The sequence below is a fragment of the Corvus hawaiiensis genome, chromosome 4 (assembly GCF_020740725.1).
Source record: "Corvus hawaiiensis isolate bCorHaw1 chromosome 4, bCorHaw1.pri.cur, whole genome shotgun sequence".
In the NCBI taxonomy this organism is placed as follows: domain Eukaryota; kingdom Metazoa; phylum Chordata; class Aves; order Passeriformes; family Corvidae; genus Corvus; species Corvus hawaiiensis.
In genome coordinates, this window is record NC_063216.1 from 78,670,751 (window position 1) to 78,696,845 (window position 26,095).

At 47.9% G+C, this 26,095-nt stretch overlaps 1 protein-coding gene across 7 annotated transcripts in view; it reads left to right on the forward strand.

Moving 5' to 3' along the window:
- The first annotated feature begins 125 nt into the window (after positions 1-125).
- Positions 126-26,095, forward strand: part of FBH1 (F-box DNA helicase 1) — a 37,303-nt gene continuing 11,333 nt past the window's right edge. For 2 of the 7 annotated variants that reach the window (XR_007202957.1, XM_048300179.1), the window contains exons 1-14: positions 264-1,767; positions 2,538-2,705; positions 4,298-4,830; positions 7,424-7,554; positions 8,866-9,001; positions 9,226-9,416; positions 11,284-11,373; positions 12,515-12,627; positions 17,043-17,211; positions 17,930-18,158; positions 18,948-19,035; positions 19,600-19,686; positions 19,943-20,079; positions 25,131-25,230. Coding sequence is in view for 6 of the 7 variants with exons in the window: in XM_048300179.1 (XP_048156136.1) it covers positions 2,540-2,705; positions 4,298-4,830; positions 7,424-7,554; positions 8,866-9,001; positions 9,226-9,416; positions 11,284-11,373; positions 12,515-12,627; positions 17,043-17,211; positions 17,930-18,158; positions 18,948-19,035; positions 19,600-19,686; positions 19,943-20,079; positions 25,131-25,230 (2,170 nt within the window). In the remaining variant the exon portion in view is untranslated. Of the gene's footprint in view, positions 164-262; positions 1,773-2,537; positions 2,706-4,297; positions 4,831-7,423; positions 7,555-8,865; positions 9,002-9,225; positions 9,417-11,283; positions 11,374-12,514; positions 12,628-17,042; positions 17,212-17,929; positions 18,159-18,947; positions 19,036-19,599; positions 19,687-19,942; positions 20,080-25,130; positions 25,231-26,095 lie in introns of those variants that run through there. The other 5 variants (XM_048300181.1, XM_048300180.1, XM_048300182.1 and 2 more) reach the window with 5 other exon arrangements.

Sequence of the window (26,095 nt, forward strand, 5' to 3'; positions counted from 1 at the left end):
GTCACACGCGGAGCCCGTGGCGTCACCGACGGGTAAATAAACCCCGCCCAACCCGGAAGTGCTGCCCCATTGGACAGCGCTGGGTAGGGTGCCGGGTTCTGATTGGTCGACGCGGAGGGGGCGGGGCCGCCCGAGCGCGCGGGGCCGCGAGCGCCGGGAAAGGGTGAGGTGGTGGGGGGGGGGGGGGGGGGAGGGCGCGACCATTTCCGGGCAATGGGGGGGGGGGGGGGGGCGCAGAGAAGGAGTTCCCTTGGGAGTGGGGGAGCCGTGGGAATGTGGAGGCCCTTGGGAATGCGGGAATCCTTGGAATTGGGGGATTGGCACTGAGGGGACCCGTGGCAATGGCGGGGGATTGGTATTCCAGGAGCTTTTAGCACTGCGGGGGACCCCTTGGCATTGAGGGGGCTTTGGGAATGGGGGCTCCTTTGACATTGGGGGCGCCCTTGGAAATGGGAATTCTTGGAATTGAGGGGTTTGGCAACGGGAGGGGGCACAGGGCAGGGGTCCCTTGGCTGGACAGCGTTAAAAAGTGGCTTCCTTGGCATTGGGAGGCTCCTTGGAAATGGGGGAATCCTTGGAATTGGGGGATCGGCACTGAGGGGACTCTTGGCACTGAGGGAGCCTTGGGAATGGGGGACCCTTGAAAATGGGGGAATGCTTGGAATTGAGGGGTTCGGCAAAGGGGGAACGCTTGGTAACGGGGTGGGGGAGTGAGCGGGGGGCTCTTGGCTGAGAAGGGGTTAAAAAGGGCATTCCTTGGCGTTTGGGGGGTCTCCTTGGGAATGGGGGAATCCTTGGAATTGGGGGATCGGCACTGAGGGGACCCTTGGCGTGGAAGGAGCCTTGGGAATGGGGGGCTTGGCATGGGGAGAGCTTGGAAATGAGGGGATCCTCTGGACGAGGTCGCTGCATCCATGTGGGAAAAGGGTTTGGAAACGACGTTCTGGGGGGAAATGGGGAGCGGCTCCAACTTTCTCCCAAACGTTTCTCGTCCCTCTGGAGCTTCCCCCGTCCTCTGGTGGCAGATCCTCTCGCTTCCCGGCTGGAATGTCATCTCCCGGCTGACATTCCCGGTGGGATGGAAGCCACAGGCGCCCTGCCGTGGTGTCAGCCACAGGAAATCTCGGGAAAACGGGAAAAAAACAGGAACGCGGGTGAAGGCTGAGCGAGAAATCCCATTTTTATGTAGAATCACAGAGTGATTTAGGTTGGAAAAGATCCTTAAGATCATCAAATCCAGCCGTTCCCTCAGCACTGCCAGAGCCACCACGTCCCTAAAAGCCGCGGGACTGTCTTGGATCGGTTTTTTTTTTCCTTTTATTTGCCTCCTTTTCCATGTTTTGAAGAAATTGGGATGTTGGAAAGCAGCCTCCCCGGGGAGCTGAGTGCTTTTTAACTCTGCTCGGCTGAGCTGACTCGGCTGAAAAGGAGGAAGCAGCACATCCAGAGAATCATTTCGGTTGGAAAAGAGCCCTAAAATCATCCAATCCAAGGAATAACCACGCTGATCCTTGGATCCTGCCCTGCAAGGACAGCGGATTTTTTTTTTTTTTTTTTTTTTAATGGCTGCTGCAAACGTGTGAAATAGAAACAAATAAATTAGAGGAAGCGAAAGTGAAACTGCTGCTCCTGGCAGGAGGAAGTTCATCCCGTGACAGCGATTCCTGCTGCTTTTGGGGATCTTCCTGAGCATTTTTTGTGGAAAAAAGTTGCATTCTGTGGATTTTTTTTTTCTGGCCAGAAGAGAGGAGTTTGCGCCTACTCCACGTAAGGTTTGATTATTTTATCAGAATAATTCCTGGGGGGATTTCGTGCTGCTTCTTAACTGCAAGTGGGTTAAATTTCCTTCATAATGGAGGATCCCAGCTTGGATCTGTTTGGGAAAGGTCGGATTGATCTTCCTGGGGTAAATCATTGTCGTTTTTCCCGTGGGATGGAGCCTCCATGGGCATCTTGGAGATGCAGGAGTCACTTTGCATTCCCACAGATGTTGAAGCTGCTTCCTCCGTGTGGTGTTGGAGAAAAAAAATCTGGAAAACCTTCCAGGATTCTGGGGGTTTTTTTTTTTGTTGTCCTCTTGTTCCAAAGCCTCGTGGTGGAACCAACATTGGAGTGACTGCAAACAGAATCCCAGAATTCCGGACTGGATTGGGTTGGAAGGGAATTTAAAGCTCCTCCAATTCCACCTCATTCCATGGGCAGGGACACCTCCCACTGTCCCAGGCTGCTCCAAGCTCCATCCAACCCGGCCTTGGACACTTCCAGGGATCCAGGGGCAGCCACAGCTGCTCTGGGAATTCCATTCCAGCCCCTCCCTCCCAGCCAGGAATTCCTTCCCCATATCCCGTCTATCCCTGCTCTCAGCCATTCCATCTTGTCCCATCCCTCCAGAAAAACTCCTCGCTGAAACACCGGGACCTCTAAAAATTCCTGAGGGGAAACCGTGCTTTTGTGCTGGTGGATTCAGTGTCATCGTTCCCTGACAGTTTGGATTTGGGGCTTTTCCTTTTATTTTTTGTTCTCCTGTGTGGAAACAGGGATGAAGAGGTTCAAGAAGAGGCACCTCACAGCCCCCGAGTGCGAAGCTCTGGCCCAGAGCGCCGAAGGCTCCTCCCCCCTCAGGCAGCCCCTGAGCCAGGGACGAGGCAGAGGAGGAAGAAATCGAGGCCTTCATCCCACCCAGGGGACACGGACGCATCCCAGAGGTGCTGCCTGGGAATTCTGGGAGCGAGCTGGAGCCCCTCTGCTCTGTGCCAGGCTGGGAGAGCTGGGAATGTTCCCCTGGAGAAGGGAAGGCTCCAGGGAGAGCTGCGAGCCCCTTGCAGGGCCTAAAGGGGCTCCAGGAGAGCTGCAGAGGGACTGGGGCCAAGGCCTGGAGGGACAGGAGCCAGGGAATGGCTTCCCAGTGCCAGAGGGCAGGGCTGGATGGGAGATTGGCAATTGGGAATTGCTGGCTGGGAGGGTGGGCAGGGGCTGGAATGGAATTCCCAGAGCAGCTGGGGCTGCCCCTGGATCCCTGGCAGTGCCCAAGGCCAGGCTGGACATTGGGGCTGGAGCAGCCTGGCACAGTGGGAGGTGTCCCTGCCCATGGCAGGAGTGGCACTGGAGGGGCTCTGAGGTCCTTTCCAACGCAACCCATTCCATTATTCCATGAAAAAGCGTTTCCTTGACTAATTCCCTTTCTGAGAGAGTAAGTTTGTGATTTTATTCGTTTTATTTTATTTATTTTATTTTATTTTTGGTTTTGTTTTGTTATTTTTAATGTTATTTTACAGTATTTTAATATTATTTCTATGATTTTTATGTCGTTGTTATTTTGTTACTTTGTATTTTATTTTCTGTCTTTATTATTTTTATTTTCTTTAGGTTTTATTTATTGTATTTTAATAATTTGCTGGTTTATTTCATTGCTTTATTTGTTTACTTTATCAATTTTATGGATTTTACATTATATTATTTCAGTTTTATTTTATTTTTGAATTTTATTTCAATATTATTTTGTTACATAATTTTATTTTAGTGTTATTTTAATGTTATTTTCTTTATTTTTATTTATTTCATGTCATACTTTATATTAATTTTTAAGTTTTATTTTATTTATTTTATTTTTGTATTTTATTTTATTTTAATATTCATTTTATTCATTTTATTTTTGTATTTCATTTTATTTTATCTTTATATTTCATTTTATTTATTTTATTTTTGTATTTTATTTTGTGTAATTTTTAAATTTAATTTTTAAATTTTATTTTATTTTTGCATTTCATTTTATTTTTATGTTTCATTTTATTTATTTTTTTGTATTTTATTTTATTTTTGTATTTAATTTTATTTGTTTTATTTTTGTATTTAATTTAATTTTATTTTTGCATTTCATTTTATTTTTATATTTCTTTTTTTTGTATTTTATTTATTTTATTTTTGTATTTCATTTTATGTATTTTATTTTATTTTATTTCATTTTAATTTTATTTTATTTGAGGCCTCAAAATCTCTGCTGCCTCCCGCACCTGTGGCTGAGCAGACAGGCAGAAAGCAAGGAAAAATCATCCTGAATTATTCCTGAGTGCCTCAGTGGCCATGGAACGTGGGATTCAGGCCCGTTTTGATTGGAATTTTGCCTGTACCTCACTCTCTCCCCAGAGAACATTCCCTGCTGAGCTGGGACCTGGCACCAAAATCCCAAATTCAACTCCCGAGTTCTTCTGGAGCACCTGGAACAGCTCCCACCTTCTGGGAGGAGCCGAGCATTCCCTGATTTCCATGGAATTCATTCCCACTCTCCCCCTTTGTGCAGGACCCGGCCGGCAGAGGAACATCCTGGATTTCTTCGGAAAACGACAAGAGAAGCAGCAAGTGGGGGCTGCAGGGATGAGGAGCTGTGGGATCAAGGAAGAGCCGCTGGATCCCTTTTTCCCTGGATCCAGTGATTCCTTCAGGGACACGAGGGACACCAGCAGCAATTCCTTGATTTGTCTGGATGACCAGGACTTCGTGGCAGCTCCCAGGGGACATTCCAGGAAAAGGGCTCTTCCCACTGCGGCCTCAGGCGTTCCCAAGGAAGAGCAGGATCCGTGGGGGGAGCCTGACAAGAAAATTCCAGACCTGAGCCGGATCAAGCAGGAATGTGAAGACCTGGAAGTGGAACCGCTTCCCGACACCCACTACGGGCTCCTGGGCACTCGGAACTGGGAAGTGCCTCAGGGAACGATGGAAGATCTTCCTGCCGAAGTCCTCAGGAATATCTTTGCCTTCCTGCCCGTGCTGGATCTGTACCAGAACCTGAGCCTGGTGTGTCACTCCTGGAGGGAGATAATCCGGGATCCGCTGGTAAGGAATGCTCTGGGATTATCCCATGGGATCATCCATGCTCTGTCTGGCTCTCTTTGTTCCTTTGAATCCCTCGATTCCTTGAATTTTTAGGTCTCCTGGACCTAAAATTGCCACCCTCTATCCAAAATCCATCTTGGAGCCGCATTCCTTCCCATACATGGAAAGAAGGATTCCATAAAATCCCCTTTCGGTGGTTTTTTTCCCTGAGGGATCATCCAGGGAATTCCTGCTTGATTCCCCAAGCCTCTGGGTGTGTTTGTGGTGTCTCCTGTCACCTGATGGATTTAGGGGAAAATCCTGGAACTCTGTTTTTATGGATTCCTTCCCATGGAAAGAGAGATTCCATAAAATCCCCTTTCACTGTCTCCCGGCAGCCCTTTTTCCCTGAGGGATCATCCAGGGAACTCCTGCAGCGTCCTCAAGCCTCTGGTTCCTTTAAATCCCTAGATTATTCCCACAATGCTTCAATTTTTAGGTCTCCTGCCACGTTTTGGTCTTCTGGACCTAAAATTGCCACCCTCTATCCAAAATCCATCTTGGAGCCGCATTCCTTCCCATACATGGAAAGAAGGATTCCATAAAATCCCCTTTCGGTGGTTTTTTTTCCTGAGGGATCATCCAGGGAATTCCTGCTTGATTCCCCAAGCCTCTGGGTGTGTTTGTGGTGTCTCCTGTCACCTGATGGATTTAGGGGAAAATCCTGGAGCTCTGTTTTTACGGATTTTGGTTCATCCGGAGTCAAGGCGAACATCTGGAAGTTGTTTTGGCAGCAGGAATGATCCCTAAATCCCACAAAAAGCAGCTTGGGAACAACCAGCCCTGCTCCCCATTCCCACTGGGAACACTCAGAGTGGTGGTGAGTGCCCTCAGCCCACATTTTGATGGAGATCCAAGTTTTCCTTCATGCCATTCCCATCGATTTGGATGGATAAGGCTGGACACGATGCAGGAGTTGTGCCATGGGCGTGCAGAGCTGCAGAGATGGGATGTTCCCAAATCCTCTCCCACATCTGCTCCTCCCTCCCTGACACATCCGAAAACTCCGTCCTCCCTGGTTTTCCTGGAGAAATCCAAACAGTGGGATTGGGATGACAGCCCTTCGTGGACTCAGGGATTTTAAGCCTCAGAGCAGATCCCGGGCACGGGGTGGAACATGTGAATTAAATGGATGAATTTATGGAATGTTTGGATGTTTGAAACTGGAGCAGCATCGCCCTGTTCCCATCGTTCCCAAAAAACCAGCCCTGTTTGCAGCCTTTGAAGCTTCTTGCCTCTTTTCCCCTCTTTTCCGTCTTTTTTTTCCCCTCTTCTATTTCCCTCATTTTTCCCTTTTTTCCCCTCTTTTTCTTCTCTTTCTTCCCCTTCTTCTTCTCTTTCTTCCCCTTTTTCTCCTCTTTTCTCCTCTTTTCTCCTCTTTTCTCCTCTTTTCTCCTCTTTTCTCCTCTTTTCTCCTCTTTTCTCCTCTTTTCTCCTCTTTTCCTCTTTTCTCCTCTTTTCCTCTTTTCTCCTTTTTTCCTTTTTCCCCTTTATTCCCCTTTTTCTTCTCTTTTTTCCTCTTTTTTCCTATTTTTTTGTCTTTTTCCCCCTCTTTTCCCTCTTTTCCTCCTTCTTCCCCTTCTTCCATTTTTTCCTCTTTTCCTCTTCTTTCCTCTTTTCTCCTTTTCCCCCTCTTTTCCCCCTTTCTTCCCCTCTTTTTTCCCCCTTCTTCCTCTTTCTTCCTCTTTCTTCCTCTTTCTTCCTCTTTCTTCCTCTTTCTTCCTCCTTTTTCCTCCTTTTTCCTCCTTTTTCCTCCTTTTTCCTCCTTCTTCCTCCTTCTTCCTCCTTTTTCCTCCTTTTTCCTCCTTTTTCCCTCCTTTTTCCCTCCTTTTCCCTCCTTTTCCCTCCTTTTCCCTCCTTTTCCCTCCTTTTCCCCTCCTTTTCCCCTCCTTTTCCCCTCCTTTTCCCCTCCTTTTCCCCTCCTTTTCCCCTCCTTTTCCCCTCCTTTTTCCCTCCTTTTTCCCTCCTTTTTCCCTCCTTTTTCCCTCCTTTTTCCCTCCTTTTTCCCTCCTTTTTCCCTCCTTTTTCCCTCCTTTTTCCCTCCTTTTTCCCTCCTTTTTCCCTCCTTTTTTCCCTCCTTTTTTCCCTCCTTTTTTCCCTCCTTTTTTCCCTCCTTTTTTCCCTCCTTTTTTCCCTCCGTTTTCCCCTCCGTTTTCCCCTCCGTTTTCCCCTCCGTTTTCCCCTCCGTTTTCCCCTCCGTTTTTCCCTCTTTTTTTCCCTCTTCTTCCCCTTCTTGCATTTCCCCTCTCCATTTCCCCCTCTCTTTTTCCCCCTCTCTTTTTCCCCCTCTCTTTCTCCCCCTCTCTTTCTCCCCCTCTCTTTCTCCCCCTCTCTTTTTCCCCTCTCTCTTTTTTCCCCTCTCTCCCCTCTCTTCCCTCTTTTCCCCCTCTTTTTCCCCTCATTTTTTCCTCTTTCCTTCCTCATCTCCCATTCCCATCCAGCTCCTTTTTCAACTCCAGGACTTTGGGAGCCTCCTGGATTGGCTCCTTGCCCCTGGAATCCCGGTTCAGAATGCTGGGAGCTGAAAGCTGCTGCTCTGTGCTTCCCATTCCAGTTTATTCCTTGGAAAAAGCTCTACCAGCGGTACCTGATGAAGGAGGACATGGCCCTGCGCAGGGTTGAGCAGATCCTGCAGGAGTTTTCCATAACCAAGGAGCAGGAGGGATGTGTCTTGGGGCTGATCAGGTGAGTCCATTTTGCACCTGTAGATCCTCAGATTTTCCTTGCTTTGGGGTTTTTTCCATTGGATCCCAGGATTTGCCGGGAGAGGGATGAGTTTGTCTTCTAAACAGGTGGGAGATGTGGGAATGCAGGAGGAAAAGTGATTTTAATAGGAAAAAACACTAAAAATAGGTACAAAACTTTCCTTTTCTTCTTCTGAGTCTGTTTGGACACAAGATCCTGGAATCATGGAATTATTTAGCTTGGAAAAGGCTAGGACATTGAGTCCAACCATTCCCAGCACTGCCAAGGCCACCACTGCCCACATCCCCAGGTGCCACATCCACAGGGATTTGAAATCCCTCCGGGAATGGCGACTCCACCCCTGCCCTGGGCAGCCCATTCCAATGCTTTCCAACCTTTTCCATGGAGAAATTTTCCCTAAAATCCAATCAAAACCTCCCCTGGCCCATCCTGAGGCCGTTCCCTCTCTCCTGTCCCTGTTCCCTGGGAGCAGAGCCCGACCCCCCCGGCTGCCCCCTCCTGTCAGGGACTTGTGCAGAGCCACAAGGTCCCCCCGGAGCCTCCTTTGCTCCAGGCTGAGCCCCTTTCCAGCTCCCTCAGCCACTCCTGGGGCTCCAGCCCCTTCCCAGCTCCATTCCCAAGCCCAAAACTGATCCCAGGATTCCAGGGAATGTACAGGTAGAGGATGAAATCTGGAAAGGTAGAAAGGGGCTGGAATTAGTCTTGCCCTGCCTGATGTGGAGCTGTAGAGACCATGATTCCATGATTCTATTTCCAATAGAATTTTCCTCTTTTCCCATTCCTGGAAAGCAGATTTCCTGGATCTGCACTGATTTATCCCCTCACAGCTCCCAACCGGCCCAATCCCAAGACAAATCCTTGAGAACCACAAGTGCTTTGCTCAGATCCCTGTGATCCAGAGAGCAAGGGTGGAATTGGGTTAGGAGCAAGGCGGATCCGCCTTCTGGAATCATGGAATGGTTTGGATTGGAGGGAAACCTTAAAATCATCCCGTTCCAACCCCTGGGCACGGAATTCCACTAAAGGAGACTTGGAGACAGCCAGAAGGAACTTCCAGGCTGAGGGCTGGATGCAGGAAGTTATTCCAGGTTCTGTGTGTCACAGAACTGGAAATTACTCATCTAAATGACTCCTGGCGCAGGAATGGGCTGGAAATCCGGGTTCCGGCTGCTGCAATTCCGTGGGAAACACAGCAGGGATGAATGAAACCTCCTGCAGCCTCTCTGGGGGGGCTTTGGAGGAGACACAATTTCCTTGGAGAGTAAATCCCTTGTTGTTCCTCCTGCACAGGTTGGTGTCATCCACGGCCACGGGCCCGAAGGTGGATCCCAGCGCGGTTCTCCGGAGTTTGGGAAGCCATCCCCTCTTCCCAAAGGCTCAAGTCTGTGTGCTCCACAAATTCCCAGACTTAAAGAGCAAGGCAGGGGTGGGTTTTATTCTTATTTGTGGTTTTTTACCAACTTCCTGCTGCTTTGAGGTCCCATCTCCCCCCTCCTGTGTCCCAGGTTTCTCCCTCTGGGATAATTCAGGCCGACTGAGGAGGATTTAACAGCTCCTCATGGAATTTTCCAGCATCCAAGGGGGATGTTTTCCATCCTCCCGAAATCTCCAAGCTTTCTCCTCACTCTCCCTTGTCCTTGCCCACCCCAGGCTGAGAAGATGTGGGCCATCCTTGCGGTCATGGTGCTGTTCTCCGACGGCGTCGGCGACATCCGGAGGCTCCTGGAATGCCTGCGGAGCCCCCGCTCCGAGCTGTCCGTGGTGGAGGTGACCGAGGTGCTTTACTGCATGGCCACGCTGCTGTTTGCCATGAGGGACAGGGGCATTCCCATCACCAACAGGTCAGGAGCTTCCCGTTCCATCCCTGCCACGCCCAGGGACGCTTCCCACTCTCCCAGCTTGCTCCAAGCCTGGCCTTGGACGTTTCCAGGGATGAGGCAGCTACAGCTTCTCTGGGAATTCCATTCCAGGGCCTCACCACCCTCCCAGTCAGGAATTGCTTCCCAATATCCCATTATCCCTGTCCTCTGGCAGTGGGAAGCCATTCCCCTTTATCCTGTCACTTTTCCAGGCAGAATTCCAAAAAAACCCCTCTTTTGTCCCCAAAATAAAAGCAGCATTTCAAGGAACTTCCTGCTCAGCTCCAACAATTTCACATTGTTATTACCTCCCCAAAATTGATTTATTTTACTTCATTCCAAGTCTTGGGAGCTCCTTCCCTCACGATCCTTTTGTTCCCAAAACCAAAAGGATCTTCCCCACAGATTCCTTCGGATTCCATCAGGATTGCAGTGAGGATGAGGATGAAGGACACAGGTAAATCCTTCTTGGGAGAAAACTGGCAAGGAACTGGCCTGGAGAATGAAACTAGCCAGGAATTAGATGGCTCTGGAAGCTGGGAGTTCTAACCCAGCCTGTGGGACATGGAGAGGTTCATCCTCTGCTTCCTCAGGGAATTTGGGATATTTGTGTGGGCTGTTAATGATGGATAATTGCTGGATCAAGTCATTAACCTGCAGAAAATGTGGCAGGATGGCCCTGGCCAGCAATGAGAGTTGTGCTCAAGGTCAAAATCCAGGGATTTTAGCATCTCCAGCCCAGAAAAACTGGGAATGACCACACTGAGATTTAGGGAATCAGGAGGAAATGTGTCCTGGAGGAATTGCCTGATCCCTGTTTGCAGCCCCTGCAGTAATTAATATTCTGAGAGTTCACATCATGGTGGGAGACACAAAATCTGTCCTGAAGGGTGGAAGAAAGGAGCAAAACTGCCCTGAAAGAGGGAAAACCACAGTGGGAAAGCCCTGATGGAGAATCCAGGTTAATTTTAATCCAAATCATCCGATGGGAGACACAAAATCTGTCCTGGGGAGTGGAAAAAACCAGCAAAACTGCCCTAAAAGAGGGAAAACCACAGTGGGAAAGCCCTGATGGAGAACCCAGGTTAATTTTAAACCAGTTGTTGTCAACACAATGCAAAGCAAAGAGTCTCTTTGCTCTTCCCTCTGCAGTAAAAAACCACCAAGAATTCTTTTCAGAGTTCAAAACCTCCCACAAAACCATCCTGAAACAAGAAGTGCTTCACTTTGAAATCCCAAAGCAGCCCCAAATTCCCTCTCAGCTCCCCCTACCCCCAGGCTCTGCTGTTGATTGTGGTTCAGGAGAGCAGAATTATCCCGTGGACTCTGATCCCAGGTTGTGTTTGCATGGAAGACCCTGGAACCCAAAGCTGGCAGGGCTGAGGGAGAGGCCACACTCAGAGCTGTCCCCACGGTGCCTTTGCTGGCACTTTTCCGAGCAGAATTCCAAAAAAAACCCAACCATTTTTCCCCAAAATAAAAGCAGGATTTCAAGGAACTTCCTGCTCAGCTCTAACAATTTCACTTTTTTACTACCTCCCCAAAATTGATTTATTTTACTTCGTTCCAAGTCCTGGGAGCTCCTTCCCTCACGATCCTGTTGTTCCCAAAGGTTCCTGGTGGTGCAGGTAAATCCCACCAATTCCTTCAGGATTGCAGTGAGGATGAGATAAGGATGAAGGAAACAGGTAAAAGCACTTCAAAATATCCATAATTTCCTGCAGAGCTTGAGGGGTTTTTTTGGGGGAAGTATCCAGGATATTGATGGTGTTGAAGCGGCTGCAGAGGTTTAATTTGTTATTAATGATTTCTCAGCAATAATTCCTGGTTGATCCTTTTTTTTCCCCAGGATTCACTACAATCTTTTCTACTGTTTGTACCTGATGGAAAATGCCTCTGGAATTGTGCAGCCTCTGGAAGAGGGAAGAGTGGCTTCCAGGTAATCCTAGTCCGGGTGATCCAAGCAGTGCCCGGAGTCCTGAGGGAATGCTGAGCATTCCATGGAATGGGGAGCAAAATGTTCCACAGCAGGAAAAGGTGGACATGGATGAGGAGCTGATCCTGGTCCTTGCCACCTTCTCCAGGAATTCCCAGAGGAAAATCAGGATTGGGCCTTAAATCTGTGAAACTGGAATTGCCGAGTTTAAATTCCCTGCTGGGTCTGTCATGGAATCATGGAATGGTTTGGAATCATCCAGTGCCAGCCCTGCCATGGGCAGGGACACCTCCCACTATCCCAGGCTGCTCCAAGCCCCAATGTCCAGCCTGGCCTTGGGCACTGCCAGGGATCCAGGGGCAGCCCCAGCTGCTCTGGGAATTCCATTCCAGCCCCTGCCCACCCTCCCAGCCAGCAATTCCCAATTCCCAATCTCCCATCCAGCCCTGCCCTCTGGCACTGGGAAGCCATTCCCTGGCTCCTGTCCCTCCATGCCTTGGCCCCAGTCCCTCTGCAGCTCTCCTGGAGCCCCTTTAGGCCCTGCAAGGGGCTCTCAGCTCTCCCTGGAGCCTTCTCTTCTCCAGGGGAACATTCCCAGCTCTCCCAGCCTGGCTCCAGAGCCAGTAAGGAATAAAACACTTCCCTGGCCTGTGGAGATCCAGGCTTGGTTCCCTTTCGGCTGCAGTTACCCTGGATTGAGTCATTCCATTCCTTATCCTTACCTGGAAAGGGGAATGGGATAAATCCATCCAGCACTGAGGTCTAGCAAAGATAAAACTGGTTTTAATGAGCTTAAGGTGCCAAATTCATTCTTAAAGCACAGCTTAGTCCCTTAAAAAGATATTTTCCTGGTTTTGTGTGTGATGTTTTCCTGTATTTCCTAAAAAAATCTTTCCCAAGTTTTTTTATTTTATCTCCAAAATTTTCTCATTCCTTGCTTTTCTCCTTTTCCCAAAAACCAAATTGCTCCCAAGATGGGATGGGATCAGTCAATCCCTGGTTTCCCTGTTAATTTGTTTTATGTGGGAGGATTTAGTTTAGGGATTTTTAAATCCCTAAAATAAATGGGAATTTCTTTATAAATTAGAATTTCTTTTAGGGATTCCGTTCCCACTTTTGATTGGAGTTTTTTCCCTGTTTTTAGTGGATGTCAGACTGTGTCAGATGTCAGTGGTGTCAGACTGACCCATGAGCAGCAGAGGATTTTGAATCACAAGATTGAGCCTGGCCAAACAGTGAAAATTATGGCATTTGCAGGTAAGAGCCCAAAATGATGTTGGAAAAATCAATGGAAAATTCCCAGTCTGCTCCTTCCCTCCTTGATCCCTCTGTCCGAGGGACTGTGAGATCCCAAAGGGATCAACTTGTGCTGGGATAACAAATTTAAGGGAAAACCTCCCAGAAATGGAGGCAGAATAAAAACACTGAAGGGAGGAGTGGGAAAAGGTGGAACAGCCCTGCAGATCCCGAGGTTGGGAAAGGAGGGAGATTCTCCAGGTGCTGGAGTAGAGATTTCCCTGTAACTCCTGGAGGAAGAGGGAATGTCTGAGGGAGGCTGTGATCCCATGGGAATCCCTGCTGGAGCAGGGTCCTGGCAGGAGCTGGGGATCCATGGAGAGAGGAGCCCACGCTGGAGCCGATTCCTGGTGGGATTTGTGACCCCACAGGGATCCAGGCTGGAGCATTCCTGAAGGACTGAGCCCATGGCAAAGGGATCCAGGCTGGAGCATTCCTGAAGGACTGAGCCCATGGCAAAGGGATCCAGGCTGGAGCAGTTCCTGAAGGACTGAGCCCATGGCAAAGGGATCCAGGCTGGAGCATTCCTGAGGGACTGAGCCCATGGCAAAGGGATCCAGGCTGGAGCAGTTCCTGAAGGACTGAGCCCATGGCAAAGGGATCCAGGCTGGAGCATTCCTGAAGGACTGAGCCCATGGCAAAGGGATCCAGGCTGGAGCAGTTCCTGCAGGACTGAGCCCATGGCAAAGGGATCCAGGCTGGAGCATTCCTGAAGGACTGAGCCCATGGCAAAGGGATCCAGGCTGGAGCAGTTCCTGAAGGACTGAGCCCATGGCAAAGGGATCCAGGCTGGAGCATTCCTGAAGGACTGAGCCCATGGCAAAGGGATCCAGGCTGGAGCATTCCTGAGGGACTGAGCCCATGGCAAAGGGATCCAGGCTGGAGCATTCCTGAAGGACTGAGCCCATGGCAAAGGGATCCAGGCTGGAGCAGTTCCTGAAGGACTGAGCCCATGGCAAAGGGATCCAGGCTGGAGCAGTTCCTGAAGGACTGAGCCCATGGCAAAGGGATCCAGGCTGGAGCATTCCTGAGGGACTGAGCCCATGGCAAAGGGATCCAGGCTGGAGCAGCTCCTGCAGGACTGAGCCTATGGCAAAGGGATCCAGGCTGGAGCATTCCTGAAGGACTGAGCCCATGGCAAAGGGATCCAGGCTGGAGCATTCCTGAGGGACTGAGCCCATGGCAAAGGGATCCAGGCTGGAGCAGTTCCTGAAGGACTGAGCCCATGGCAAAGGGATCCAGGCTGGAGCATTCCTGCAGGACTGAGCCCATGGCAAAGGGATCCAGGCTGGAGCATTCCTGAGGGACTGAGCCCATGGCAAAGGGATCCAGGCTGGAGCATTCCTGAGGGACTGAGCCCATGGCAAAGGGATCCAGGCTGGAGCATTCCTGAAGGACTGAGCCCATGGCAAAGGGATCCAGGCTGGAGCATTCCTGAAGGACTGAGCCCATGGCAAAGGGATCCAGGCTGGAGCAGCTCCTGCAGGACTGAGCCCATGGCAAAGGGATCCAGGCTGGAGCATTCCTGAAGGACTGAGCCCATGGCAAAGGGATCCAGGCTGGAGCATTCCTGAGGGACTGAGCCCATGGCAAAGGGATCCAGGCTGGAGCAGTTCCTGAGGGACTGAGCCCATGGCAAAGGGATCCAGGCTGGAGCAGTTCCTGAGGGACTGAGCCCATGGCAAAGGGATCCAGGCTGGAGCAGTTCCTGAAGGACTGAGCCCATGGCAAAGGGATCCAGGCTGGAGCATTCCTGAGGGACTGAGCCCATGGCAAAGGGATCCAGGCTGGAGCAGTGAAGGACTGAGCCCATGGCAAAGGGATCCAGGCTGGAGCAGCTCCTGCAGGACTGAGCCCATGGCAAAGGGATCCAGGCTGGAGCAGTTCCTGCAGGACTGAGCCCATGGCAAAGGGATCCAGGCTGGAGCAGTTCCTGCAGGACTGAGCCCATGGCAAAGGGATCCAGGCTGGAGCAGTTCCTGAAGGACTGAGCCCATGGCAAAGGGATCCAGGCTGGAGCAGTTCCTGAAGGACTGAGCCCATGGCAAAGGGATCCAGGCTGGAGCATTCCTGAGGGACTGAGCCCATGGCAAAGGGATCCAGGCTGGAGCAGTTCCTGCAGGACTGAGCCCATGGCAAAGGGATCCAGGCTGGAGCAGTTCCTGAAGGACTGAGCCCATGGCAAAGGGATCCAGGCTGGAGCATTCCTGAAGGACTGAGCCCATGGCAAAGGGATCCAGGCTGGAGCAGTTCCTGCAGGACTGAGCCCATGGCAAAGGGATCCAGGCTGGAGCATTCCTGAAGGACTGAGCCCATGGCAAAGGGATCCAGGCTGGAGCATTCCTGAAGGACTGAGCCCATGGCAAAGGGATCCAGGCTGGAGCATTCCTGAAGGACTGAGCCCATGGCAAAGGGATCCAGGCTGGAGCAGTGAAGGACTGAGCCCATGGCAAAGGGATCCAGGCTGGAGCATTCCTGAGGGACTGAGCCCATGGCAAAGGGATCCAGGCTGGAGCAGTGAAGGACTGAGCCCATGGCAAAGGGATCCAGGCTGGAGCAGTTCCTGAAGGACTGAGCCCATGGCAAAGGGATCCAGGCTGGAGCATTCCTGAAGGACTGAGCCCATGGCAAAGGGATCCAGGTTGGAGCATTCCTGAGGGACTGAGCCCATGGCAAAGGGATCCAGGCTGGAGCATTCCTGAAGGACTGAGCCCATGGCAAAGGGATCCAGGCTGGAGCAGCTCCTGAAGGACTGAGCCCATGGCAAAGGGATCCAGGCTGGAGCATTCCTGAAGGACTGAGCCCATGGCAAAGGGATCCAGGCTGGAGCAGTGAAGGACTGAGCCCATGGCAAAGGGATCCAGGCTGGAGCAGTTCCTGAAGGACTGAGCCCATGGCAAAGGGATCCAGGCTGGAGCAGTTCCTGCAGGACTGAGCCCATGGCAAAGGGATCCAGGCTGGAGCATTCCTGAGGGACTGAGCCCATGGCAAAGGGATCCAGGCTGGAGCATTCCTGAGGGACTGAGCCCATGGCAAAGGGATCCAGGCTGGAGCATTCCTGCAGGACTGAGCCCATGGCAAAGGGATCCAGGCTGGAGCAGCTCCTGAAGGACTGAGCCCATGGCAAAGGGATCCAGGCTGGAGCAGTTCCTGCAGGACTGAGCCCATGGCAAAGGGATCCAGGCTGGAGCATTCCTGAAGGACTGAGCCCATGGCAAAGGGATCCAGGCTGGAGCAGCTCCTGAAGGACTGAGCCCATGGCAAAGGGATCCAGGCTGGAGCAGTTCCTGCAGGACTGAGCCCATGGCAAAGGGATCCAGGCTGGAGCATTCCTGAAGGACTGAGCCCATGGCAAAGCTATCCAGGCTGGAGCATTCCTGAAGGACTGAGCCCATGGCAAAGGGATCCAGGCTGGAGCAGCTCCTGCAGGACTGAGCCTATGGCAAAGGGATCCAGGCTGGAGCAGCTCCTGAAGGACTGAGCCCATGGCAAAGGGATCCAGGCTGGAGCAGTTCCTGAGGGACTGAGCCCATGGCCAAGGGATCCAGGCTGGAGCATTCCTGAGGGACTGAGCCCATGGCAAAGGGATCCAGGCTGGAGCAGCTCCTGAAGGACTGAGCCCATGGCAAAGGGATCCAGGCTGGAGCATTCCTGAAGGACTGAGCCCATGGCAAAGGGATCCAGGCTGGAGCATTCCTGAAGGACTGAGCCCATGGCAAAGGGATCCAGGCTGGAGCATTCCTGAAGGACTGAGCCCATGGCAAAGGGATCCAGGCTGGAGCATTCCTGAAGGACTGAGCCCATGGCAAAGGGATCCAGGCTGGAGCATTCCTGAAGGACTGAGCCCATGGCAAAGGGATCCAGGCTGGAGCATTCCTGAAGGACTGAGCCCATGGCAAAGGGATCCAGGCTGGAGCAGCTCCTGCAGGACTGAGCCCATGGCAAAGGGATCCAGGCTGGAGCATTCCTGAGGGACTGAGCCCATGGCAAAGGGATCCAGGCTGGAGCAGGCAGTTCCTAAAGCTGTGCCAGGATAGGTTTAGGTTGGATGTTATAAAAATTCCATCCTGGAAAGGCTTATCCAACCCTGGCACAGCTGCCCGAGGCAGGGATGGAGTCCCCATTCCTGGAGGGATTTAAAAACCCTGTGGATGTGGCACTGGGGGACATGGATGCCCTTGGAACTGCTGGAGAATGGTTGGGCTTGACCTTAAAGAACTTTTCCAACCTAAATAATTCCATGATTCTCTGAAATCGGGGGGGAAGTGGAATAGTGGAGTTTGGACAGCAGGAGAGGGAGGTTGAAAAGAATAATTTCTGGAATCATTCATTCCTGACTCTGGATATTTTATTCCTTATTTTCCTCTCCTCTCCAGGCACAGGGAAAACCTCGACCTTGGTCAAGTACGCGGAGAAATTCCCGGAGCTGAAATTCCTTTACGTGGCTTTCAACAAAGCTGTGGCAGAGAAGGGGAAAAATGTTTTTCCAAGGAATGTCACGTGCAAGACATTCCACTCCTTGGCATTCGGAAGCATTGGGAGACAGTGAGTGGGGAATTCTTTGTGGAAGCAGGGAAAGGACAAGGAAAAGGAAATGGTTTTGAAGGAAACCTTTGGGATCTGAGGCAGCAGAAATAATGGGAAATTTGTTATTTGTGGTTTCCAAATGGATCCAGTTGGATGCTCCGGGGATTTGAGCATCCGTGGGAGCCTGGGGAATCCCTCCTTGCCCTGCTCTTGCTGACACAGACCCTGTTGCTGTTTTGGGGGCAGCTCAAAGCCAAGGAGCTCCTCAGAGGGAGATGGAAATCCACTGGGAATGAGATTTTCCTGCTTCCCATTTCCGCTGGAGCGGCACAACCACTCCAGGCTCTGCTTTTCCTGAGCAGAGGAATCAATTTCCTTATGCTGAGTTGTTTTAATGATCCAATTTCTGTCCATTGGAGCTGGGGATAGGAAGGAAAACGAGCCATGACCTGGAAAAAGAGAGGAATAAAAGAGGGAAATCCCATTCCCTGGCTCTGCAAACAGTCTGGAATTCCAGGGATGAGCTCAATTTTCCATCTCTAAAATATCTAAAATCAACCAATTCCTGCTTCCACCAGGACAAATCTGTGCAGGTTGGAAAGATATTCCATTCTAGGAATAATGAGGATGGATTGGGATATAAATTGGAGCTTTCTCCAGGGATAGTGCACCAAAAAAAAAAGGGATTCCTGTGTGTTTTAACATCTCTTTTATCTTTTTATCACCTCTGGCACAGCTACAAAGACAAAGGCAAGCTGAACTTCTCCAAGATGTCCGCTTTCTCCATCAGCTTCCTCCTCCGGAACCGTAAGGAGCAATCCCTGTTTGTGAGAGGGAAAACCGTGTCCCAGACTCTGGAAAACTTCTTTTCCTCCTCGGATGAGGAGATCTGTGAGGAGCACACGCCCGTGTGGTTCAAAAACACTCACGGGCGAATGCAGCTTATGAGCCAACAGGAAAAGCAAGTGAGTTTAGGGGATGCAGCCTCTGGAATTGTCCAAGGTTGGATGGGGCTTGGAGCACCCTGGGATAGTGGAAAATGTCCCTGCTCATGGCAGGGGGTGGCACTGGATGGGATTTGAGGTCTCTTCCCACCCAAAGTATTCCATGATTTTATTGAACAATCCATGTTCAGCCCCCCCCTCCCAAAATGTTTCGCAGGGATCTTCCCATGTTTCAGTGAAATTCGGGAAGAAGGGCTGGGATTGGGGAAAACTTCAGCCAGAGAAAGGGTTGGGGGAAATCCTGAGCTCTGCAAGAAAGCAGAGGTTGGAAACGACATTCCAAAGAAGTTGGGAGGAAGAATCAAAGATTGGGAGGAAGATGATGCTGTTTGGGAAAAAAGGGATAATCCCCGTTTTCCCTAAGGGATATTTCCAGCCAACCTCCTCACCAAATGCTCGTGGATCCCAGGAGCTCCTTGGGATGGGAAAAAAGTGTCTGGGGCTTTTTGGGGAATGGCTTCCTGCTGCCAAAGGGCAGGGATAGATGGAATATGGGGAAGGAATTCCTGGCTGGGAGGGTGGGCAGGGGCTGGAATGGAATTCCCAGAGCAGCTGGGGCTGCCCCTGGATCCCTGGAATGTCCAAGGCCAGGCTGGACATTGGGGCTGGAGCAGCCTGGGACAGTGGGAGGTGTCCCTGCCCATGGCAGGGCTGGCACTGGAGGGGCTCTGAGGTCCCTTCCCACCCAAACCATTCCATTTTACGGATTGATCCCTGATTTATCCCAATCCTTGTGTTTTCCCAATTCAGATCAATGTGGAAGAGGCCAAAGAGATTTGGCACAACATGAAGAAGCTGGATGGAGACGCAGAGAAGAGATACAAGATGACTTGTGATGGTAAAAGAGATGGCAAATCCCTTGGGATAAAGGGCTGGAGTGGAAAAATCAACAGATTCATGCTTCCTACTTCTGGCTGAGCATCCAGAAAGAGAAAATCCCTTTTTTCCTGCCACTGGCTCACCAGGGAATATCCCTCTGGCTCAATTTTTCATCTATAAAATCCATTAAATGAACAAATTTTCCTCCCACCAGGACAAAAATGTGCAGATTTTCAGGATATTCTGGTTTTTTAGTGGCTCAAACTCAGGCCCAAAAGTTGGAAGTTGCTTCCAGCGCATCCTTTCCTCTGCATAGTGCCAGAGATAACTAGGAAAAACCTTTTTCTGGGAATTTTTGGGGGCATTAAGAAGTTTGGAGTCATCAAATTTGAGATTGCAAAAGGAGACAGAGATTTTTTTGCAACCCCTTCCAAATGTCCTGGAAATTCCAAGCAGGAAGTAGGGCCAGAAATGGTACCAAACAACCGGAAAAAAAAGGAAAAAAGGGATTTGTTTGAAAGATCCTGCTGGTTTATGCCGAGGGAATTCCCCTCTCCCTGAAATTCCTGATTTTTTCCCTCAGGATATTTGAAGCTTTGGCAGCTCAGCAAGCCCCAGCTCTCAGGGTACGATGCCATTTTTGTGGATGAAGCCCAGGATTGCACTCCAGGTGAGTTTTTCCAGGAGCTGCAACTCCAATCCCACTTCCAGAGGGGATTTCCATGTGCTCAGGGATGTGGGAGAAGCGTCTGAACTTAAATACTTGGAATTTCAATAAATTTACCCCTCAGGTTTTACCATTTTACCTGAGCTTTCCCTTGGGTTTGGAGCAGGTTCCTCCCTCACGATCCCAACCGAGCTTTTCCTTCGTCAGCCCTGAGTTTGGAGCAGGTTCTTCCCTCACCATCCCATGTTTTTCCCTGCAGCCATCGTGGATATTGTGCAGTCCCAAAAATGTGGGAAAATCCTGGTGGGAGACCCTCACCAGCAGATTTACACCTTCCGAGGGGCCGTCAACACCCTTTACGCGCTGCCTCACACCCACGTGTACTACCTGACCCAGGTGAGGGCACGGTTTTCCATGGATACAGCCCAAATCCAGTGGGAAGGCTTTAACAGGCACACTTCCTGCAGTTTGGCACCCTGCAGGGTTTGCTTTTCCCTGGATTGCTGGAGAATCCAGCACTTGTGGGCCTTTAGTGGAGTGATCCCATCCCGTGGCTGGAAAAGTGGGAGCTGGGATAGAGACCTTGTTTCAGGGAGATCCTTTCTTTTGAGGAGATTGTACCTGGAATGCTGGATCCAGCTGTGGGATCCAACAGCAGCAGGACCTGGAACTGCTGGAGGAAATCCAGAGGAATCCATGGAGCTGCTCCCAGGGCTGGAGCCAGGCTGGGAGAGCTGGGAATGTTCACCTGGAGGGGAGAAGGATCCAGGGAGAGCTTCCAGCACATTCTGGGCCTAAAGGGGCTCCAGGAGAGCTGCAGAGGGACTGGGGCCAAGGCATGGAGGGACAGGAGCCAGGGAATGGCTTCCCAGTGCCAGAGGGCAGGGCTGGATGGGAGATTGGGAATTGGGAGTTGCTGGCTGGGAGGGTGGGCAGGGGCTGGAATGGAATTCCCAGAGCAGCTGGGGCTGCCCCTGGATCCCTGGAATGTCCAAGGCCAGGCTGGACATTGGGGCTTGGAGCAGCCTGGGACACTGGGAGGTGTCCCTGCCCGTGGCCAGGATTTCTAGGAATATTTTGAGGGGTTTTGGTGCTCTTTCCAAGAGAAAAGTTCTCCAGAAGATTTTAAGAATGACCAGGATTTCCAGGAATATTTTGAGCGGGATTTTGATGCTTTTTCCAAGAGCAAAGTTTCCAGAAGATTTTAAGAACGACCAGGATTTCCTGGAATATTTTGGGGGATTTTGATGCTTTTTCCAGGAGACAAATTCTCCTGAAGGTTGCTGGGAATTGCATAATTTGGATTTAAGAGTGACCAGGATTTCCAGGAATATTTTGAGGGGGATTTTGATGCTTTTTCCATGAAAAAGTCTCCAAAAGGTTGGTGGGAATGGTGTACTTTGGGTCTAAGAATGACCAGGATTTCCAGGAATATTTGGGGGGAATTTGTTGCTCTTTCCAAGAGAAAGGATGTGTTGAAAGTTGGTGGGAATTGTGTGATTTTGGTCTAAGAATGACCAGGATTTCAGGAATATTTTGGGGGATTTTGATGCTTTTTCCAGGAGACAAATTCTCCTGAAGGTTGCTGGGAATTGCATAATTTGGATTTAAGAGTGACCAGGATTTCCAGGAATATTTTGAGGGGGATTTTGATGCTTTTTCCATGAAAAAGTCTCCAAAGAGTTGATGGGAATGGTGTACTTTGGGTCTAAGAATGACCAGGATTTCCAGGAATATTTTGAGGGGGATTTTGATGCTTTTTCCAAGAGCAAAGTTTCCAGAAGATTTTAAGAACGACCAGGATTTCCTGGAATATTTTGGGGGATTTTGATGCTTTTTCCAGGAGACAAATTCTCCTGAAGGTTGCTGGGAATTGCATAATTTGGATTTAAGAGTGACCAGGATTTCCAGGAATATTTTGAGGGGGATTTTGATGCTTTTTCCATGAAAAAGGTCTCCAAAAGGTTGGTGGGAATGGTGTACTTTGGGTCTAAGAATGACCAGGATTTCCAGGAATATTTGGGGGGAATTTGTTGCTCTTTCCAAGAGAAAGGATGTGTTGAAAGTTGGTGGGAATTGTGTGATTTTGGTCTAAGAATGACCAGGATTTCAGGAATATTTTGGGGGATTTTGATGCTTTTTCCAGGAGACAAATTCTCCTGAAGGTTGCTGGGAATTGCATAATTTGGATTTAAGAGTGACCAGGATTTCCAGGAATATTTTGAGGGGGATTTTGATGCTTTTTCCATGAAAAAGGTCTCCAAAAGGTTGGTGGGAATGGTGTACTTTGGGTCTAAGAATGACCAGGATTTCCAGGAATATTTGGGGGATTTGTTGCTTTTTCCAAGAGAAAGGATGTGTTGAAAGTTGGTGGGAATTGTGTGATTTTGGTCTAAGAATGACCAGGATTTCCTGGAATATTTTGAGGGGGATTTTGATGCTTTTTCCAGGAGACAAATTCTCCTGAAGGTTGCTGGGAATTGCATAATTTGGATTTAAGAATGACCAGGATTTCCAGGAATGTTTTGGGGGATTTTGGTGCTTTTTCCATGAAAAAGGTCTCCAAAGAGTTGGTGGGAATGGTGTACTTTGGGTCTAAGAATGACCAGGATTTCCAGGAATATTTTGGGGGGATTTTGATGCTTTTTCCAAGAGATAGGATGTGTTGAAAGTTGGTGGGAATTGTATCATTTGGATTTAAGAATGACCAGGATTTCCTGGAATATTTTGGGGGATTTTGATGCTCTTTCCAAGAGAAAGGATGTCCTGAAAGTTGGTGGGAATTGTGTGATTTTGGTCTAAGAATGACCAGGATTTCCTGGAATATTTTGAGGGGGATTTTGATGCTTTTTCCACGAGCAAAATTTCCAGAAGATTTTAAGAACGACCAGGATTTCCTGGAATATTTTGGGGGATTTTGATGCTTTTTCCAGGAGACAAATTCTCCTGAATGTTGCTGGGAATTGCATAATTTGGATTTAAGAGTGACCAGGATTTCCAGGAATATTTTGAGGGGGATTTTGATGCTTTTTCCATGAAAAAGGTCTCCAAAAGGTTGGTGGGAATGGTGTGCTTTGGGTCTAAGAATGACCAGGATTTCCAGGAATATTTGGGGGGATTTTGATGCTTTTTCCAAGAGAAAGGATGTCCTGAAAGTTGGTGGGAATTGTGTGATTTTGGTCTAAGAACGACCAGGATTTCCTGGAATATTTTGGGGGATTTTGATGCTTTTTCCAGGAGACAAATTCTCCTGAAGGTTGCTGGGAATTGCATAATTTGGATTTAAGAGTGACCAGGATTTCCAGGAATATTTTGAGGGGGATTTTGATGCTTTTTCCATGAAAAAGGTCTCCAAAAGGTTGGTGGGAATGGTGTACTTTGGGTCTAAGAATGACCAGGATTTCCTGGAATATTTTGAGGGGGATTTTGATGCTTTTTCCACGAGCAAAATTTCCAGAAGATTTTAAGAACGACCAGGATTTCCTGGAATATTTTGGGGGATTTTGGTGCTTTTTCCAGGAGACAAATTCTCCTGAATGTTGCTGGGAATTGCATAATTTGGATTTAAGAGTGACCAGGATTTCCAGGAATATTTTGAGGGGGATTTTGATGCTTTTTCCATGAAAAAGGTCTCCAAAAGGTTGGTGGGAATGGTGTACTTTGGGTCTAAGAATGACCAGGATTTCCAGGAATATTTGGGGGGATTTTGATGCTTTTTCCAAGAGAAAGGATGTCCTGAAAGTTGGTGGGAATTGTGTGATTTTGGTCTAAGAATGACCAGGATTTCAGGAATATTTTGGGGGATTTTGATGCTTTTTCCGGAGACAAATTCTCCTGAAGGTTGCTGGGAATTGCATAATTTGGATTTAAGAGTGACCAGGATTTCCAGGAATATTTTAGGGGATTTTGATGCTTTTTCCATGAAAAAGGTCTCCAAAAGGTTGGTGGGAATGGTGTACTTTGGGTCTAAGAATGACCAGGATTTCCAGGAATATTTGGGGGGAATTTGTTGCTTTTTCCAAGAGAAAGGATGTGTTGAAAGTTGGTGGGAATTGTGTGATTTTGGTCTAAGAATGACCAGGATTTCCTGGAATATTTTGAGGGGGATTTTGATGCTTTTTCCAGGAGACAAATTCTCCTGAAGGTTGCTGGGAATTGCATAATTTGGATTTAAGAATGACCAGGATTTCCAGGAATGTTTTGGGGGATTTTGGTGCTTTTTCCATGAAAAAGGTCTCCAAAAGGTTGGTGGGAATGGTGTACTTTGGGTCTAAGAATGACCAGGATTTCCAGGAATATTTTGGGGGGATTTTGATGCTTTTTCCAGGAGAAAAATTCTCCTGAAGGTTGCTGGGAATTGCATAATTTGGATTTAAGAATGACCAGGATTTCCAGGAATATTTTGGGGGATTTTGATGCTTTTTCCATGAAAAAGGTCTCCAAAAGGTTGGTGGGAATGGTGTACTTTGGGTCTAAGAATGACCAGGATTTCCAGGAATATTTGGGGGGATTTTGATGCTTTTTCCAAGAGAAAGGATGTCCTGAAAGTTGGTGGGAATTGTGTGATTTTGGTCTAAGAACGACCAGGATTTCCTGGAATATTTTGGGGGATTTTGATGCTTTTTCCAGGAGACAAATTCTCCTGAAGGTTGCTGGGAATTGCATAATTTGGATTTAAGAGTGACCAGGATTTCCAGGAATATTTTGAGGGGGATTTTGATGCTTTTTCCATGAAAAAGGTCTCCAAAAGGTTGGTGGGAATGGTGTACTTTGGGTCTAAGAATGACCAGGATTTCCAGGAATATTTTGAGGGGGATTTTGATGCTTTTTCCAGGAGCAAAATTTCCATTAGATTTTAAGAACGACCAGGATTTCCTGGAATATTTTGGGGGATTTTGATGCTTTTTCCAGGAGACAAATTCTCCTGAAGGTTGCTGGGAATTGCATAATTTGGATTTAAGAGTGACCAGGATTTCCAGGAATATTTTGGGGGATTTTGGTGCTTTTTCCAAGAGCAAAGTTTCCAGAAGGATTTAAGAACGACCAGGATTTCCAGGAATATTTTGGGGGATTTTGGTGCTTTTTCCAAGAGCAAAATTTCCATTAGATTTTAAGAACGACCAGGATTTCCAGGAATATTTTGGGGGATTTTGGTGCTTTTTCCAAGAGCAAAGTTTCCAGAAGATTTTAAGAACGACCAGGATTTCCTGGAATATTTTGGGGGATTTTGGTGCTCTTTCCAAGAGAAAGTTGGTGGGAATTGTGTGATTTTGGTCTAAGAATGACCAGGATTTCCTGGAATATTTGGGGGATTTTGATGCTTTTTCCACGAGGAAAGCTGTCCAGAAGCTCGGTGGGAATGCCGTCATTCCATACAGAGCAATACTTCGAGAGGTTCCAGCAGTTCCCTGTGCTTTTCCTGCTGATGCCGGGATTTTTCCGTGCAGAGTTTCCGCTTTGGCCCCGAAATCGCCTACGTGGGAGCCGCGATCCTGGATGTGTGCAAAGGGATCCGCAATAAAACCTTGGTGGGAGGAAACCAAAAGGGTGAGGTGGGATTGGGAACGGGGGAGAGATTCCCGAGGAATTGGAGTGGTTTGGGATCTGAATCGGGATGGATTCATTAGCTCACTCTAAATAATAAGATTAGTTATTATATTATTATTATTATTATATTAAGGTTATTATAATTATTATATATATAATATCTATATTATATATATATTATATATATAATATATATAATAATTATATATATTATATATATATTATATATAATTAAATAATATTATAATATTATTATTATTTATTATTATTATTATATTAAGATTATTATTATTATTTAATAAATATTAAAGGGTGATGAAATTGATACAATTTAACGGTTTGAATTTTATTTAAATTTTATTTAGATTTTATTTAGATTTTATTTAGATTCTATTTAGATTATATTTAAATTTTATTTCGATTTTATTTAGATCTTACTTAAATTTTATTTAGATCTTACTTAAATTTTATTTAGATCTTATTCAAATTTTATTTAGATTTTATTTAAATTTTATTTAGATTTTATTTAGATTTCAGTTAAAACTAATAAATTTTATTTAAATTTTATTTAGATTCTATTTAGATTATATTTAAATTTTATTTAGATTTTATTTAGATCTTACTTAAATTTTATTTAGATCTTATTTAAATTTTATTTAGATTTTATTTAGATTTCATTTAAAATTTCTTTAGATTTTATTTAAATCTTATTTAGATTCTATTTAGATCATATTTAGATTTTATTTAAATCTTATTTAAAATTTATTTAGATTTTATTTAAATTTTATTTAGATTTCATTTAAATGTATTTAATTTTAATGTTAATTTAATTTAACTTTAATTTGCATTTCATTTAGATTTCATT